A 19,491-nucleotide genomic window follows, 5' to 3' on the forward strand; every position below is an offset into this window, starting at 1 on the left:
CAAGGTACTACTGTCCTTTGCATGGCAGAGCCAGGGCCAGGCCTAGGCCAGCCACCCTGATTCTAAGGCAGCTTCTGATCAATTATGTCATTTTCCTTTAGCATGTCTACAGAAGGAAATACTTAATCACTCTGCAACTGATCTGAAGCATCTTTCTATTAACCTTAACCCATCCGCACCCTCAGAAAATACAGTGTGCCCTTTGTATTTTAATATTGATACCATGTAAATCTCTCTTAATTTGCAATAAAAATGGGAGCTCTTAAATACAGCTTTGCATTGATTTTTTTAGACCTACATAATTTCTTAGTTGTAATTGGAAATTATCTGAATTCTCAGTGAGCCAATTGTTTTTTCAGTTTATTCGTTTTGAGTGAACTTTGTCCATGAAGCTCTATTTCTAAATTTTTCTCCTGAGAAATAATTGAATTTTATTTTAATCGTTGCCGAGAAGTAACTGATAATATTGATATTTTGGCTTTAACACCCATATTTAGTGTGGCATTGAGTGTTGCAATATTAATTTTTTACTAAGCACTTAAGTATGATTCTTTGGATTTTGTGGCTGAAATGATTGCATTTTGAAAGTACACTTAGAACTTGCTTTCTTAGGAATCAGTCTCACACTGTTAGTTTTAGGTTCCAGAGGAGTCCTAGACCTCCTTTTATTGATAAATAGAAGCTCTAAAAAAGCTAATGGAAATCTAACGAAGCAGCTGAGGTCAAATGCTATTTCATTGCTGGCTTTTATTTCACTAACTCTAATTACTAATTGTTTCCTGGGATTTTCTTTTTAAACATGGTTTGTGAAGGTAAGGCTTATTCATCATGAACACAAAACACTCCAAGAGCATATTTTGCTCGGGATATGTATTTATACAACAAATGTGATTGTTTCAGTTAATTCTGTTTCCTTTTATGATTAGTGCTTTGAGTATCTTGAGGTAAGAAAAGGGTAGCCTGAAACACCTTGTATTCATTTTCATAAGGTATGTGTGAGAATTGTATGTGGTAGTTCTATTTTTTAAAGATTCTTCTTAAAAAGAGTGTCTGTTGATGGGTGAATGGATTAAAAAAAAGGTTGTGTGTGTGTGTGTGTGTGTGTAGATACACACACATACACGTACAATGAATATTATTCAGCCATAAAAAAGGAAAGAAATCCTGCCATTTGTGATAACATGGATGAACCTGGAGGGCGTTATGCTTAGTGAAATAAGTCAGGGAAAGGCAAATACTGTATGCTCTTACTTCTATTGGAATCTAAAAAAACCCTGAACTCATAGATACAGAGCATAGATTGGTGATTGGCAGGGGCGGGGGGTGTGGGTGAAATGGGTGAAGGTGGTCAAAGGGTACAAACTTCAATTACAAGATGAATACGTTATGAGAATCTAGTATATAGCATGGTGACCGTAGTTAACAATGCTTTATTAGATACTTGAAAGTTGCTAACAGAGTAGATCTTAAATGCTCTCACCACAGAGAGCAGAGTAGATCGTAAATGATTTAATCACAAAAGATAATTATGTGAGGTGATGGAAGTGTTAATGAACCTTATTGTGGTAATTATTTCTCAATATATAGAAATAGCAAATCATCACATTGTAGAACTTAAACTTATACAATATGTCAATTATATTTCAATAAAGCTGGGAAAAAAAGAACACTACATCATAGAGATAAGTATCAATTATTTAAATTTTGGAAGCAAAGACATCTCAGTGATTATTTCATCCAGTCCCAGACCATAACTAAGTAAATAAGTTCATACATTAGAAGATTCTGTCAGCTTCAACTTGGGCTTGGTGGGTGAGAATGTACATAAGGCTGGAATCAATGTTCACAGACCAGCTGTCTTTTTATTTACCAATTGTAAAGCGTGGAAGTTGCTCCGGACCAAACTGCCCTGCTAGTTTTTAAGTAACTGGAGGCCAGAACTTTGTCTCATTTTTCTCTATAACGCCCCTAACACCTGGTATAGTGTTGGATCATTTCTGAACTTGCAGAGCCTTTATCTGTGACCTTGGTCTGTGACCTTCAGTGCTCTCACCATTTCCAGTTTTGGTTTAGTCCTCACTGTGTTTCATTTTGCTATTATTTCTTTACTTTAGCCACTTATGTCATCTAAAATAAGAAACAACAAGCTGTATTGCAGCTTTACCTGCATGTGTTAGAGGGAGAGATTAGTTACAAATTTTGAATAACACCCTAACTTGGATTCTAGAATCCTAGCTCCCTGCTCACATTCAAATGAAATGAAATGAAACAGTGAAATAATTCCCCACATACCTGTCTCTCCTGACATTCAGGTTGTATATCTCATAGTTCTAATTAAATATCATTGTTTTGTGCCTGTTTGTCCCATTTCAGTACTGCTCAGATAAATAGATCTGTATGAAAGCTATGTTTGCGTTTATTAGAATATTTTATTTTGAGCCCTGTTTGTTTCCAACCCTTTTGTGATTACGTAATTCATTTTGGAGCCATTTTTACTCCTTCATTATAGTAGCGCTTTAGAGTGCATTCCAAACATTAGCAAGTTCTGTTTTTAGGTGTTGAATGTCATTACTCTGATTCTAGAATGTGTTTCTTGCTATTTTGAGTCTTAATTTGAATCTAATCCCTTTTGACCTAAATTACTAGAGTTTTGTGTCTAATCTGTTTATGGATTTCCATTTTATAATGACTACAAGTTACTGCTAATTAAAAATATAATGTAATATTCTCACTGTAAAATTACAGAATTTGTATTGCTTTCTTTCAGGTTTTTTTCCCTACCATTTTCTTTTTTATCCCTATTTTGAAAAATTGTTTTTGAGTCTGAGTATTTCTGTAAAATTCCTGAACTCTACTGTAGGGCTTCACTTCTAATTATGAAGGAGGATGTTAGTTAAATGTCTAGAAATGAACTGGTAACTTAAATACTTTTATTGTAAAAAATAATAATCTATGTGCTGAATACTCTGTAGAGTATTAAGAGGTAATATGCTAATAAATCACAGGAGGATTTTCTATACTATCTTCTAAAGAATTTATAAATGGAATTCTAAAGAATAAAATATAAGCAGGTTAAGAGGTTAAAGAGGAATATGGATAAGATTTTCTCTTTTTAAAATTTAGGAATAATGTAGCTTTTTGGTGGTTGTTTCTTTGCAGGAAATCTGGATGTTTCTTTTGCGGTGGGGGTCACTGTGAGGCTTTGTTTTAGTGCCAAAATGGGAATGAAAACTTCATGGGAAGATTGGTAATTTAACATATGGGAAGTCACGTCATACTCAGATTTATGACTCTGACAAATCTTGAGTTGCCAGTCTTCTGTCCAGGGTAGCATTAAGCCTGTGCTGTAGGTTTTCATTGTCAGTGTGAAAAAGTCCAAGTAAAGTATCATTTGTGCTATGCCTTACTAGGGAGCTTTTTTAATCACCATATGTAATTCTTGGGCGGAAGGGAGGGGTAGACACAGTAGCTCACATACCTATAATCTAAAATCTTAATTACAGGAAGATTTAAAAGCAACGTAATGAGAAGGTTCGACTAGAGATGTATATCTAAGGCCTCTTCTCACCCTAAAATCCCTTGATTCTGTGTTGTTTTTTATTTCCATTTTGCCTTAATTAGTTTTCCTTAAGAATTGGGCACCTTCAAGAAATCTAAATTTATTCCTGTATTTCTTAACCTGGTCAGAGGTGATGAGTAACAGAAAAGTATAGGAATTGGGAGTGACACTGGTAATTATTGGCTGGATCAGTGTAGATTTTATGTGTTCAAGGAAACTTTCATTGTTTTTTAAAAAGTGACTTTAAAGGCCTTACTATAACTTTATCTACCTGATGTTCAGGAATCTGTGGCAATGCACATCATCCTCGGGATTTCTTTTTATTTCAATATATCCCTTTGCTCTTAATTTAGGAGAATTTGTTTAAATATTTTCGTTGCAAAGTAATAGAATAAAATACACAGTTGTATATTATATTGTTGGGTGGATATTGCCGTGCTATGAAAAGGTAGATTTTGAAATGGAAAATTAAAATAAAACACCTTAAAGGTTAGAATTTTCATTCTGTATAATGAAATACATGAACTAGGTAATTGCACACATTTATTATCTATTGAAGAGCATTTATTATACTCTGTAGAATAATAAAGTTGTACTATATATGTATAACAAACATAGCATTCTGTTTTGTTTTGCTTTTTCAAAATGGTTTTAAGAAATCAAAACCCAAACATGAAATAGGTTTTCACCTTGGCCACCTATCTATTCACTGTCTTTATTTTGCTTATTTGTTTTTTTTTTTTAATGGACTAACAGATATGAGCACAGGCTATACCTTGATAATCATTTGGAATTAGCATCTTCTTTCCTTTTACAAAGAGTGGAATAAGCAATTGAAGTGATTAAAAATAAACATTTTGGTGCTGTTTGTTTATTTTTATTGCTTGATTATAAATTAGTGGCATCTATGGATTGAGTAGTGGTTGCCATTCATGCCCTCCAAGGCTGCACATAGCTATTTTTTGGCCTTTGAAAGAAAGTGAAGTGTTTTCTCTGCATGAATCATAATCACAAAGTTAAAATCTGGAAGTACCTGAGGTACTTACTGGTCTTTAAAAAACCCAACCCCACAGTGTTGCTAAAGCTTATGAGCTAAAGAATCTATGTCATTTGTTGGAACACATTTATCTGAACTCTTAATCTTTGGAATATACCTTAGTCTTTATTTTTTTTTTTAATTTATTTTATTTTTATTTATCTTTGGCTGCATTGGGTCTTAGTTGTACGCATGGGCTTTCTCTAGTTGAAGCGAATGGGGCCTTCTCTTCGTTGTGATGTGCAGGCTTCTCATTGCGGTGGCTTCTCTTGTTGGGGAGCACGGGCTCTAGGCGTGTGGGCTTCAGTAGTTGTGGCTCACGGCCTCAGTAGTTGTGGCTTGCGGGCTCTAGAGCGTAAGCTCAGTAGTTGTGGCAAACGGGCTCAGTTGCTCTGCGGCATGTGGGATCTTCCCGGACCAGGGCTCGAACCCATGTCCTCTGCATTGGCAGGCAGATTCTTAACCACTGCGCCACCAGGGAAGCCCATATACCTTAGTCTTAACTCCCTACCCTTAAGGCTCAGGTAAAAATGATCAACTTCTTGGAAAGTTGGTAACTCATCTTTGGGAACGATGAGGTCCCAATCCCTATAACTCTATGTACTCTGGCTAATAATGGAGGAAGGTGGTCTAATAGGTAGAGTCTGACTCCTACTTTGCATTGAGGCTGGTCCTATAGATAGGGGCGTAACTGATACGAAGCAACCCTAACCGCACTCTGTTAAATCTGAAGGCGGTGCTTTCTCTTCTTTCTCTCTGACATGGGAATTCTCTTAGGGTAGAGATTAATTAAAGAAAATGTATGTGGCTGAGGATTATGTTACCCTTATCGCATAATACAACCATTATATCGCCTCTCCAACTCCTCAAATAAAAATAGTGGTACTGATAATAGATGTTAGAATTGCCAGTCATTTGGCTCTTGGAAGTCTTGTGTTTTAAAAAAAGTAATAGTTTCATTTTAAAATGTTTGACCTACAGATTCAGAATAACTGCTGATTTAAATATAAACCAATATAAGTAGCAAGGATAGAATTTTTCTAGCTTCCATAAAATTTAGTACTGGCAAAGACTAAAGAATTCTTCATCTATCTCAGAAATTTCATTTTACAGATACTGAGCCAGGGGTTTGAGAGAGTAACTTCTTTGTCCAGGATCACCCCCTCTATATGGTAAGAGAGGCCAGATTCATGGCAGTACTCAGGCCTCTCACTCTCAGTCCCACACTTTTTTTTTTTTTACTCTTCTCAGTTACTTGTTTTTAGAGTGGAAAGAAGGCTGAACAACCGGCCTAATTCTGAGCAATGTATCTGAATGATTTTTGTTTGTTTACATTGAAAATAAAGTCAGCACTAATAGTGTAATGTGGAATGATTAGTGTTATTGGGTGGTTGAGTAGAGCAGTATCCTTACTCTTTCATATTGACTCTAGTTTCTGCCTGGAGGACCTTTCCCAGAGCTGGATAATCCCCTGAATCTAGTTTCCCAATTGACAACCAAGTTGGCAGTTTTCTTTAACAAGGAGCTCTGAATTGGCTTTGTAGATCAGAGCCATTGATGTTTAGATTTGATGGGCTATAGCCTTGAGCGGTTGTGGTGGCACGCCCGCTCCCTGTGATGTGTTTTATGCTGTGTGTTTTGTTTTGTTTTGTTTTTAATTCCATGGGATACTGTCAAGACCAGGTGGTGGGAGGCTGTCAGTCTGAAAGGCTGACTTTGATCCTCAGACACAGTAAAACTAGTAGAAAAAGAAAGGCTGTATTCTTGTTGAATGCCATGGCTGTGTGTAGCCAAGTGGTTGCTTGTGCCAATTCTCCTCTCCAGTGAGGTGTCCCTGGAAGCCGCTTGCCAGACCACACTCTCCCATTTGAGGTGACGCATTTGAGTTCAGAATTACCTTTTCCCTCCTGAGGAGGCAGATTTTTCTGAACAGCTGCAGACTTAAACCTTGGCTCACAAAGGCCAGGGTGGTAATAATTATTTTACTTTAAGCAAACAGAACAGCGCATTTGAGGATATCAATTATCCTGACAGCATAGCTATGATGTGGAGGCCTTTCTGTTAGGGAACTGCTTACAGGCTAAAAAAGTCACAAATCTTTTTTTTTTTTTCTGTTCATTCTTCTCCCTTTTGCTCAAAAGACGCAATCCCTCCCTACCCCACTTTGGTAATGGAGAAAGAGAAAGAGAAATCTACATAGCTTTTTGTAAGTGGAACTATATTCATAAATAGCTTCTTGATTGAGAACAAATGCCTCATTAATCTTAAGTGCTTCAACCAGAGAGCACAAGTAAAGTCAGGAAGAATAATGACTGACATTATGGGGAGCATAGCATACTGCACTGCACACCAGGATGTGCATGCCCGGAGGTCACTGGGCTAAAAGGCACATCTCCTTAGCAATAAGGAAAGAGATCCCTAGGAAGCGTGGAGGGGAAAAAAAAAGTGCAATGCAGGCGTTTCTCATGAACGGCAAAAACTAGTCCAGTGGCAGGATGAAGAAGTCATGTACTTTGTTATTTGCTATCGAAGGTCATGCTGGGAAGAAAGAATAAACCAGCTGGGTTTTTATTTGAAAGCCAAATGTTGTACAGTTTTAACAAAGTAAGATGTATGTTCAGTTTCAAGTACTTTGCTTAGGATCCTGGAAATACTATTATGTAAATGCCGTGAAGTTCCATGTAGATTACCTCTGCCCAGTCTTAAATTATAGAGGTGCTTCTCCTTGCTATCGAGCATATGCCTGGCTTGCTATCAGATAGGTGCTCTGCAAACCTCAAAGTAAATTTTATACTGCTGTAAGGAATGACATTAGAAAGATAAATGGTTGGGGGGATGTAATTTGAAACAGAGAGTATGATTTTCTCTTCTGTTATCGTCCCTTCATACATATGGCTGTATGATAGTATTTAAATTGTTAAAATGTAGTGAGAACATCTCCCCCCCACTCCCTGCCGCCGGCATGTCTACATCCTAAACCCTGGAACCTGTATGTTATGTTGCATGAAAAGGGAATTATGGTAGCAGATAGCATTAAGGTTGCTGATCAGCTGGCTTTACAAATAGGGATATTATTCTGTTTACCTGGGTGCATTCAGTGCAATCAGAAGGGTCCTTAAATGAGGAAGAGGGGGGCAGAAAAGGTCAGAGTAATGTGATGTGAGAAGTGCTTGGCCTGCTGTTGCTGGCTTTGAAGATGAAGGAGGAGGGCCTAGGACCAAGGCACATGGGCTCCCCTAAAAGCTGCAGAGAGCAAAGACATAGATTCTCCCTGAGAGCCTCCAGAAGAGAGTGACCTGCTGACACCTTGATTTTAGCCCAGTGAGACCCATTTTGGAATTCTGATCTACTGAACTGTACATACTTATGTTGTTTTAAGCCACTGTATTTGAGGTGATTTGTTGTTGCAGTAACAGAGAACTGAAGGGTATACAGTAGAAAGACAGCCTTTTGAAAGGGTAATTAGTTTTCACTCTTAACCATTCAGCATTCCACTAGGTATGTTGTATTTTCAGTGCCATCTTTCATTTTCAGGCATCTTTCTCTGACTACCTTCTGTCTGTCTAGCCCACACCCTCTGGTTCTGGGACTCCAGCAATCCTTTCACCTCACTGTGACGTATGATTCAGTAATGCTCCCAACTTTTCAGTCTCTCCCTCCCCTCATGTCCTTACTTCTGTTTAAGCTGCTATATTTCCTTGCACATAGCTCCCTTGCCACTCTCTGACTTTGTTACTCTTCCTTGGTATAACTCAACCCTGGTAAATCCAACTATCTATCCACTCTGTACCTGCACCTCTGTAGCTGAGTATGGCTGTGGAGAAACACCCCATATGCAGACTGCTCTTGCTTTCAGTTTGTAACTGGAGGTTGGTCCTCAACGGTGTGGGTAATTCATGTTGCATTCCCATCACTCATTCACTCTACTACTCTTCTGATTGACTGTTTCATATCTTCTTTCTCCTCAATCTTCCCCATCTTCTCCATCCTCACCCTCACCTCATGAAGTGTCTTCATATTCATGGAGAAATGGGAAGACACCAGTAGAGATCTTAATGTTTCTACCTGCTTCATATCTATAATATCTCTTCTCCTAAGGCAATCCGCTCTCTTATACACAGGATCATAGTTACAGTAATTCATCCCTTTCTCACCCACATCCCTTCTCCAGATGATTCTCATTATCATCCACACACTGTTATTTTTTCCATCTTCAAGTAAACCAAAAAACCCTCTCTTGATCTTTCTTCCCACTAGCTCCCACTCTATTTCTCCACGCCCCTATATATATAGTAAAATTCCTGAAAAGGCTTATCTTTAGTCACTCTCTCCGACCTTTCTCCCCCACTTCTCTCTTAAATTTATTCCAGTCATAGGCTTTGCCCCACTTTTTCTTAGAAACTTCTGTTGATCACTGTCTCCTGTTTGAAGCAGTTCTCACTTGGCTTCCAGGATCCTGCACTCTCCTGCTTTTCCTCTCACTCCCCAGAGTTCAAAATGTGGGCCTCTTTTCTACACTAACCCATTTGGTAACCTCATCCCATCTCATAGCTTTAATGGTTGTAAACAGCATCTAGGCATTGATGGCTTGGGCATTTCTGGTCCAGCTCAGTCTCACCCTTGTGGCCAACTTTATGATAGCATCTCCTCTAGCATGTCCAATAGCTCAAATTCACCCTGTCCTGAACTGAATTTGAGATATTCTGCAGGCTTCCGTATCTCCAGGCCTTCCAGCTGCTGAGGCCAAGAACTTTAGAGTTAGATTTAATGCTTTCTTTTTCTCATACCTCATATCTGTCTGACAGTAGATCCTGTCTTGTCTACTTTTAAAATGAATCTAGTATCCTGTCCACTTCTTAGTCACCTCGGCTGACATAATCCAGACTAATTTGCTCATTACCTGTTTCCTGGATATGGTAGTAACCTGCTAACTTCTCTTCACCCTTCTACCCTTGAACCTTTGTTGTCTGTCAACACAGCAATTGGGATGATCTGATTTAAAATATAAATCAGGTTATATGTCCTTGGTGCATTCAAACCTTACAGTGGCTTCAGGCCATCGACTTTTTTTCATGGCTTATGAAACCTTACCAGATATTCTTTCTCTTACTTTCTGGTATCCTTTCCTATTAGAAAACGCCAGGATCTGCTGCCATCACCTTTCCCTAGAGAACTCCATGGCCCACTCTCAAGTGCTTAACATCCTTTACCTTAAATAATCTACTGATTTAGTTTGTCTTCTCTCCTAGCCAGAGTGTATCTTTGTCATTCATTGCTGTTACCCAGTGCCTAGGACACAATATTGGTGATTCACCAATATCTGTTGAATGAATATATATTTTCACTTATAACACAAATTAGGTGTGAGCATCTAAATTAGGGAACTCACTTGCTGGTATAAAATTTATTGGACCCTATGAAATTTCCATTCAGAGGATTACTTGTAGGAAACTTGTCATTCAATTTCCTAATCACTCAGAATTCTTGTCAGCCCCATCCTAACATGAGATTCCATCCTCTCTTCAACCCTGATAACTGAGCCCCATCTCCAGAAATTGTTCTTCCGTGTTTTGTTGATCAGCACTTTGTAAGCTAGTTTTCCATTAATGTGATTAATTAGTCTTTGTTTTCCCAGCTCAGACAGCCCTATTTTATGGTTTTGCATTTCTGTAATGAACACGTCAGATAAATAAGGCTGTGGGGAGGTACTTCAATCTTGTAATTTTTCTATAGCACTGAAAATTGGCTTTAGTGTCATTTATGGATATGTCAGCTAAAATGAGAGCTCCTTACAAGGCAGCTTGAGAATGTTGGTATTGACATTTCTTTAATTGATGTTTTATAGAAGAGCCATTGGAACATGATTTCCCTCTAGGACAAATAACAAACAACTGTGATAGCCATATTCTAACAATGCCTTTCTCACCATTGTTGTTAACGTTGTGTCAGCACTTTGATTATAAACACTCTTTTTCAGTTTAATAACTGAGCTGTAAAGAAATCATTGTGTTGTAAATTGGTATACTAGCTGTTCATCTCAGTGGAGACTTTTAATGAAACCAAATTTTAAAAGTAACTTGGTATTACTAAAAGGGGATTTTGTGAATGGTATTAGGTGAGGGAAAGGGACCTAAGTAGGAAAGGTACAATGTCCAGAATATCTCAATTTATACTTTTTCATTCAGCTTTTAGCTGCCCTGGGGGTGGGTTACACAATAGAATGGCTCTTTAGATGCTGTCCTTGGGAGCCAGGAATAACAGCTGCTCATAGAGTAATCATTTTGTAACAGGCGTTTCAGCACTTTTTTGTTTTGTTTTAGGAACCATTAGTTGACTAGAAATATATCTAAATCTGTATAATAGTGAGTCATTTTACACTGGGTGTTATTGTTTCTAGAAGAGGCATGCTCATAAACATAAGATAAAAAAAGCCTGGCAATGAGTGTTCACTGTGGAATTTTATTTATTTGTTTTGTTCTGCAAGGCTGAACAATTTTGGTATCTCCTCAGGTTAGGTTGGGAAGAAGTTTCCATACGCTGAAAGACTCTAGTAGAAATCACAGATGCCCATTTAAAATTTTCATTTAAGTAAAAAACAATTTAGGATAAAAAGATAAACCTCCATGATTACATTAATTTTAAATTACACATATTTGATGGAAGAAGGGTTTTTTGAATTTTATTTTATTTATTTTTTAATACAGCAGGTTCTAATTAGTCATCCATTTTATACATGTTAGTGTATATATGTCAATCCCAATCTCCCAATTCATCCCCCCCCCAACGCCACTTTCCCCCCTTGGTGTCCATACGTTTGTTCTCTCCATCTGTGTCTCTGTTTCTGCCCTGCAAACTGGTTCATCTGTACCATTTTTCTAGGTTCCACATATATGCGTTAATATACGATATTTGTTTTTCTCTTTGTGTCATACAGAGACTGTCATACAGAGTGAAGTAAGTCAGAAAGAGAAAAACAAATATTGTATATTAACGCATATATGTGGAACCTAGAAAAATGGTACAGATGGAAGAAGGTTTAATTTCTTTGTGTGTCTGTGAGTTTTCTTTTTTTAATGTAAGAGTAATAAGTATTGTTAGGAAGGTCTCCCATTCCCAACATTCTCAGATTCTCAAATCTCATTTTTCTTTACAGAAAACTACTCATACTGTTTAGTTAATCAGCCTTTCAGATCTTTTCTGTGCATAAACTAATGCTATATTTTGTTGTTCTTGGGAGACCCAAATGGTGTTACAGATTATTTAAACATACCTTAGTGTTTTCACTTAATATTTCATTGTGTAATTCTTAGTAATTCAGTAATTTTTGGATTTACCATATCTTTTTCATCACTATTTTAAATTTCAAACCTGAATCTAATTTAAAAATTCAGACATTACAAATAAAATAAGTAACTGACAATTCCAGTTCCTCCCAGAGGTAACTGTTTTCTCTATTATGAACAGAAATGAAATGATAGTCATTGTATATTCCTACTTCTGCATAGATGTAAATGTTTAGCTAAGATAGATTCTAAGAAGGTGAATTGCTTGTTGTAATTTATGTACATTTAAAATTTTGATTGATAATGCTGAATTCCTCTCCACAGCCATCATAACAACTCACATACCCCCCGACTATAGATATTCTGATTTAAAAATCTGAGGTTAACACTCATTATTTCATTTTCTTTATTCTTGAAATTATGTATCTTTCATGTATTTATTGGCAATGAAGAGTCTTTGAATCTTCTGCCTATTTTTCAAAAGTGTGGCTTTTTAAAAATTATTTTTTGGATAACAGTCTTTGTTTTTTATTGTAAATTTTTAATCTTATATTAATTTATATAGTATTTTATCCTTTAGAATTAAAAAATTTTGATGTAGTCAAACTTTATTAATGTTGTCTACACGTCTTTTGTTTTTTAAATGTTATATTAAGAAGTCATATTATCCTAAATTCATCAATATATTTGCCTAAAATTTCTTCGAATACTTCTGTAGTTCTGCTTTGTTTTTGAGTTTAGGTCTGTAAATCAATTGGAATTTATTTTTATGAATCAGAAATACATACACACACATTCAATTGAATTCGTTTTTGAGTAGTTTGTGGTATTAATTTTTGGTTATTTATCCAGCTCTAACTTTCTGTTTTCTAATTTTCTCTTCAACCAAGAGTAGTCTGCCTTTTAACATATCACTAAGTTTTTAATTTCAGGTTATTTTGTTTTGGTTATAGAGTTTTTATATTGTTTTTAAAAATCTGATTTGTTATTTATTTATAGTCTCTCACTTACATTCCTAATACCCATATTTAATTTTTAAACATGTTAAAATGCTTATTTTACATCTTCTATCTGAGCTCAATGTGCATCTAATTCTGTTGTCTTTTTTTCTTCTGCTTATGTAACCATATTTTCTTGGATGTTTTTTGAGTTTTTATTGTGAGCTTATATTCCTTCAAACTTAATATTTGGGAATTTCTTGAGGACTTTGTTATAGGTGGTTGCTGAAAATTACAATTTTCATTTTTATATTATCAAAATCCACCTTCCAATAATATCATCCTACTTCATGAACAGTGTAAGAACCTTACAACAGTATAATTTGATTAACTTCCCTTCTGTTTGTGGTCTTATCTTACATTTTACTTCTGTATAGACTCCACTCCATAGTATTGTTATTTTTGTGTGAAACAATCAAGTTTTTAAATGAAACTTGTATAGTCTCTCTGTCTCTCTCTCTTGCTCTCTTTGTTTGTGTGTGCGTATTTGAAGATACTAAAGCTTTATTTTATATTTACCCGTTTTGGGTGTTCTTCATTCTTTCCTGCCACTTCATGGTTCAGGCTGGTGTCATTGTCCTTCATTCTGAAGATTTTCTTTTAGTGGTTTTTATAGTGTAGATTCGTTCTCATAGATTTTTGTCTCTATGAGATTATTTTTATCTTATCTTCATTTTCAAAGGATATTTTCCTTGGAAATAGAATTTCAGGTTGCCAGCTTTTTTCTTTCAGTATTTTATGGATATTGTTCCATTGCCATTTTCCTCCAGTGTTTCTGGTTATGTCTTCTAGCCTGAGCTAGACTGGATGGTTGATGCCACTGCTGGGAAACTGGCTTGGGAAGAAGACATGAGCTCAGTGTTGCACGTGTATTTGAGATGCCTGTGGAGCTGTCAGTGAGACATCTCAGGAGACAGATGTTTGAGTCAGTGGCCTTTTGGGAATCAGGGTAGTAGATCAAATGCCTGGCAAACAGGTGTGGAGAGAGGAGTGAATAGGCCCTGCTACAGAAATTACAGTGTTTAAGGAGCATGAAAGAGATGCCTGTAGAGGAAGCTGAGTATCAACTAGAGATGGAGAAGGACAATGAGGAGAGTGGCAGGTCATGGCAACCACAGGGAGAAACTGTTTCAGGCACAGTTGACAATGTTGAATGCTGTTAAGAGGTCAGGCGAACCGAGGACTTGAAATATCCATTACATTTGGTGACATGGAGGTCACTTGTGACCCTAGAAAGAACAAGTTTCATGTTGTGGCAGGCAGGAGTCTTCTCAACTCCACTTAACACCTTGAGTCTACAGATTCCACTTTAGAGGCTGTTTCCTTCTGTTATATTTGGCTCTGCAGCACGTGTACCTGTTCATGCTCCTAATCAGGTGCATGGAAGCAGCTTCCATGCTGCTTTGCTATATTTCATTCTGCTAACTCGTCCCTTTCGGCTTCTTCTCACTACTAGTTTCATTAATCAGACATGTAATTCTCTCAGTGTCTGCGCTTCTCACGGTCCACAGCTCTCCTTTCTTGCATTCCCACTTGCGTATTAACATCTTTTTATGTTAGTTTCAATGAAAACATTTTACCTCTGTTTTGTTTTCATTTTCATCCTCTCTCTGTAGCAAGTGTGTTAAATTACTGAAAAAAATAAAATCAGTAACATTTTATGAAATTGTTATTGAATAATTTGGATATTATTGAATAATGTGAATTATTGGATTTCTCATTTTCAATATTTGGATTGTGAAATTTTCCTTTCATTGTGTGTTTCATCAAAACCAGTTCTTTCAAAGGCCGCTGGAATATGGCTTTGCAATAGAGAATGTTCTCCATCAAATTATCTTCTTGAGCTGGGTTTATCATGGATTCAAATGGATATACACAGGGCAGCTTCTGCTACTCTGAACCTTTAATAATCACCAGGGAAATTTCAAATAGATGTGCAGAGACTTTCCAGACAAGTAAAACCATTGAACATTTCTAGTCTTTTTGCCTTTTTTGCTGCCTATTAAGAGTTCTACAGCTATGTTGATCCTCCTCAGTGGTTTTGGTGTTGTTCTCAGAAAAAGAAAAGCTGTGGAGTATGACACCCCATTATTAATAGTAGGTAAGTTAGAGGGATTCCCTGTAAAGCTGAGCAAAGCTGTCAAAATCAGTTAAGGGAGATCACCTTAAAGAACAGATAAAGAAATTTTATATAGACAGCTTGGAAGAAAAAAAAACCCACAAAATAACCTGTAACTGTTGAAAAGAAACCCCAGACTATTAGTGCAGTAAATTGGGAGGACAAGCTTGAGGTTGAAAATAAAAAATTTACTTAGGTATTTAATTAAAAATTCTAGGTCAACAAAAGGCATTGCATTACTTTCTGGCCCTGTTTTCTCGTGGACTTTTTCATAAAATTGTAATGAGAAATGATAAGGTATGTTTGTAGTAAAGGGAGTCATCTTGGAATGAAAAGTCTGTGCCAATCTAAGACACATAGAAGTGCCAAAAATATAAACTTATGTGGGGAAGATAAAGGAAAACATTTTATGGCACTGTTTTCTGGGGCTGGAAAGCCTGGATTTATCAGAGTAATTTTTCCAACACTATTTGCCCATAGAAAGACCCAAGAGATAGTTTTTTGAAGAGTGTCTTTTAAAAAGAGCTTCCTTCTTATCCACATGTCAGGATGAAGCCTGCCAATACCGTTTTTTAGCCATCCTGTATACGGGAGTGGATTCCCAGAACTCAAGGGAACCGACTTGTATGTGTATTTCTCTGTTCTAGAATTTTGGTACCTGTCTCTCCACCTACCAGTTTCTCTGTGTCACAGCTTTCCCTCAGCATGATACTAGGATAATGATGGTTTCCCCTAGGAGATACATACACTGAGAACACTTTTGGGTGTCCCCTCACTTTCCTACCTCTCTTTTCCTCTCCCTTCTTGAACTGTTTAGAGATAGTCCTTCATGAAGTTCCTGATAATTTTAATTTTAAAATAAAAAATTAGCATTTATGGGGATATTTTGATAAACAGTACTGACTTTTATTACATGGCTCTAATAAATGTGTGGTGTTTTTTCTGCCCTAGGAGTGCTGTCTCTGCAATTTGAGAGGGGGTGCTCTTAAGGAAACTAAGAACAATAAGTAAGTAGTACGCTAATTGTGTTGAATTTCATCGTTTCCTTCTCTCTCTTGAGTGTTGAACCTCTGAGTGACAGTGTGCTTTGCCTCTCATTGTTGTACACGTTGTTCCACAGCTTTTGCTGTTTAGGTCTGAGGTGGGGATTCTGTGCATGTCTCCAGAAACCATTACTGACAGCATGTTCACCTCTGCTGGGCAAAGGTGTTCTAAGTCAGCTTCTGTTCTGTGTCTTTGACATCATGAGGAATAACCCCTCTTTCACTAACAGTTTGAAGAGAGCCCATATCCTCTAGGTGCCTTTGGAATCCTTGTGTTTAATATGACGAATGCTTTCATTGTAATAAAAACAGAATATGCCTGAAAACAGTGAAATCTGTTATCTTCAGGTAAATAAAATCAATTATAATCATACTATTAGAATAAGACCATTTACTTTTAACACAAGCAAATTAACAAGAAAGTGTGTATTCTAAAATAGAAACACAGGGAGAAAAGATTGATTTTGCAATTTAAAGGGGACAGTTGGAGAATATGAAGAGAGTCATAAGTGAACATAAAAGAAAGTCTTGTTTCTACGGCGGTTGTTGAAATATATTTTTGTGGGAATTTTATTTTTATGACCCGATTTAAATATTTAAAATGGGGCCAAAGGAAATTATAGGTTCCTATGGAAATAGAAACATGTAGAAAAGGTTTAGGTATAGGTTGTATCATGGTACTTGAGAGCCAGATCCAGCCCCAAGATATGTTTTATTTGACTGACACACCACTTTATGAATTTAATTTAAAATTTAAAAGTTGAGAGATTTTATATAAAAATCCAGATGTTCATCTTTACTTAATAAATGATTGTGTATCTCTATATGACAATAACAAGCTAGGATGAGAACCTGGCCTAAATGGGGCAGGCGCTCCTCGGGTTACCATGATTTACCAGTATGTGTGTATTTGGTTACATCTTGCCTGGCCCCATGGGCACTGGATTTGGTACCCTGGGAGTAATGTCATGTCCTGTCATGTAATGATGGAGTTGGCATAATTATGTGCATGTGCATGTTTCTGATTGTTTATAAGGAAGAGTGAAGGTACTTATTCCTACATTGATAAAGTTTAGTCTAAGAAGCTGTATATTTGCTTAATTTTGGATGTTCATCTCTCACAGTCTTAGTTAATGTCATTGGCACTATGCTAAAAACCATTGACTAGTTCTAGGATGTTACACGGGTTATGCAGACTACGAGATGACTTAGGCAGTTCCTGTAAAGACAGAGGTGACAAGAACTTCTCTTCCTTCCTTTGGGCAGGACACAAAGAAGTAGTGTTTGCTATAGAAGTATAGTATTTATTTAGATACGAAAGAATGCCCTGATGGGGTTGACACTCACCAGCTGTCCCTGTGGTCTTTAAAGGCAGGATGGAGTCTTATATTTAGAGTGAAATAATATGCTTTGACTTAAAAATAGGTTGACAAATTTGATAATTCTTTCAAAATCTCTTTAAACCTCAAGAGTCTCTATATTTATTTGAGGCATAAGATTTATGAGAGACTTAATAGTGTTAATGAGGACGTTGTCATTTTTCTGGAGTAATTCAGAATTTGAAGGGAGATATTCTAGGTTTTTAGTAGGAAACAAGGGAACAAGCTAAATTTCATTTTTTCTTATCTCTTGGTTCCTTTGTTTATAGTAGGATTGCAATAAGAAACAATTTAATTAAAAACTTAATCAGTATTAATTCTGTTAGAAAACTTTTGCTATTAGTTCTAGTTTGCTTCCTGATACTCGTATTATGTAAAAAAGATTATGTAGTATACCCAGTTTATACCTTTTATTAATTGAACAAGTCTTTTGCCACATACTAATTATAATTAGCTTAAGTATATTAAACACCTCTATATTTCAGTATCAAATGAAATAGCAGACCTACATTTCAGTATTTTGCAGGTCATGTGTAGAACAATATAATGATAGGATTCTCTGGTTGTCATCTAGTTCTTCATGTCACAGTGTTGGGCAGGTGTGGTACTGAATCTATCCAGGTATCATCCAGTAGGTTTTAAATTCAAAGTCTGTGATGGATATAGGCTTTGGGCTTGCTTTTCTCATCTGTGTGTTTCCCATCCGAGAGAATTGCCATCCTCTGGTTGAAGTATGGGATACATAAGTTTAGGGAACGGCTGTTTACATTTATGTCTCCTTTCCTGTAGGTGGGCCCATGTCATGTGCGCCGTCGCGGTCCCAGAAGTCCGATTCACTAATGTTCCAGAAAGGACACAGATAGATGTAGGCAGAATACCTTTACAAAGGTTAAAATTGGTGAGTGGCAAAGCTTCTTTTTTTCTTTCCCCTCATAAATTAGTGTTAATTTCAAGTTCCGAATATTTCTATTTACGCATGCACTCCAAGGTAATTTTTTTCTTAGCTTTGTTGTTTCATTCTACCTTTTTTTTCCCTTTAGCCTAAATTTACTTATCTGTACGCACTCTTTTCCTGTTATATTTTAAGTATGCCTATAACTTTCCTCAGCTTCTGTTTTCAGTGAGGCAAAGGAATACTGCATTTCCTGGATTAATGTGAATTTTCAAACTATAGGCTATCCAGTGAAGTTTGTTAGAACTGACCCGAGCTATCCAGCTATGTCTTACTTGAATTGCTTAGTTTTTCTCTCTCTTGCCTCTTTTTGGTTGGCCTTGATTTGGCAAAACGCATCTAACCTATTTCGTCATCTCTTCACCAAGAAGAGACTTGCAGAGAAATGCAAAAACTTTAATTATTCCCAAGGGATTTTCCCACGAATAGAGACAAATCATTTAATTTGCCAAACTCTCTGGCTGGTTATTTTCCATTGTTTCTCTTTGTTAAGAGAGTATTTTTTTCATTGAAAACTTAGGCCTTTAACATCCTCAACATTGATGTAACCTTGGAGTTCTGTTAAATTGTGAGCCAACAGGTCATTAGCTTAGGCCCTTATTATATTTCACAGTTAATGAGAATTTTCCCTAAAGTTAAATTGCCTGACCTTAAAATACTGAAGCCTGTCTTACAAGTGGACTTAATACCCTACAGTTTCTTCAGTCCTTGTTACGTCTAACTTGGGGTCTTTCCACTATTTCAGAGGCTGAGCTGTAACTCTCTACCCGAGTGTTACTTGCTTTGTTATTAGTCGTCTCTCCCCCACTGGGGAGCTGGGTGTTTCGTCTCTGGACTTCTGTCTCAGGAACTTAGAATCTATTCTGCTGTCTTTCAGTGAACACTGTTATTTTCCACTATAGCTCCATCAGGAATTTCACATAGCTAGAAAATACGTGGCCCTTTATGGGCCTGATGACTGCTGTTGGCAGGTATGAGTGGTGGGATCAAGGATGCTCAGGGTGTGGTAACGGAAGTTTTGTGAATGAGATGGAAATGACTGGGCCATTTAAATGCCCCCTAAAGCTCACAGTGACTATCAGAAGAGAGTAAGGTTGTTCAGCTCACGGACTTCCGTAGGAC

General features: G+C 36.8%; 2 protein-coding genes across 6 annotated transcripts in view; both read left to right on the forward strand.

Moving 5' to 3' along the window:
- KDM4C (lysine demethylase 4C) overlaps nt 1-19,491 on the forward strand; it is a 428,305-nt gene that overhangs the window by 256,986 nt on the left and 151,828 nt on the right. For all 5 annotated transcript variants that reach the window (XR_004350381.1, XR_004350380.1, XR_004350379.1 and 2 more), the window contains 2 exons: nt 15,947-16,002; nt 18,207-18,315. Coding sequence is in view for 2 of the 5 variants with exons in the window: in XM_032634921.1 (XP_032490812.1) it covers nt 15,947-16,002; nt 18,207-18,315 (165 nt within the window). In the remaining 3 variants the exon portion in view is untranslated. The remainder of the gene's footprint in view (nt 1-15,946; nt 16,003-18,206; nt 18,316-19,491) is intronic.
- The window catches only part of LOC116755493 (testis-specific Y-encoded-like protein 5), a 41,110-nt gene continuing 40,012 nt past the window's right edge, over nt 18,394-19,491 (forward strand). The window contains 2 exon segments of the mRNA XM_032635048.1: nt 18,394-18,405; nt 19,272-19,340. Of these exon segments, the coding sequence (XP_032490939.1) occupies nt 18,394-18,405; nt 19,272-19,340 (81 nt within the window).

Source organism: Phocoena sinus, chromosome 6 (genome assembly GCF_008692025.1).
Source record: "Phocoena sinus isolate mPhoSin1 chromosome 6, mPhoSin1.pri, whole genome shotgun sequence".
Classification (NCBI taxonomy): domain Eukaryota; kingdom Metazoa; phylum Chordata; class Mammalia; order Artiodactyla; family Phocoenidae; genus Phocoena; species Phocoena sinus.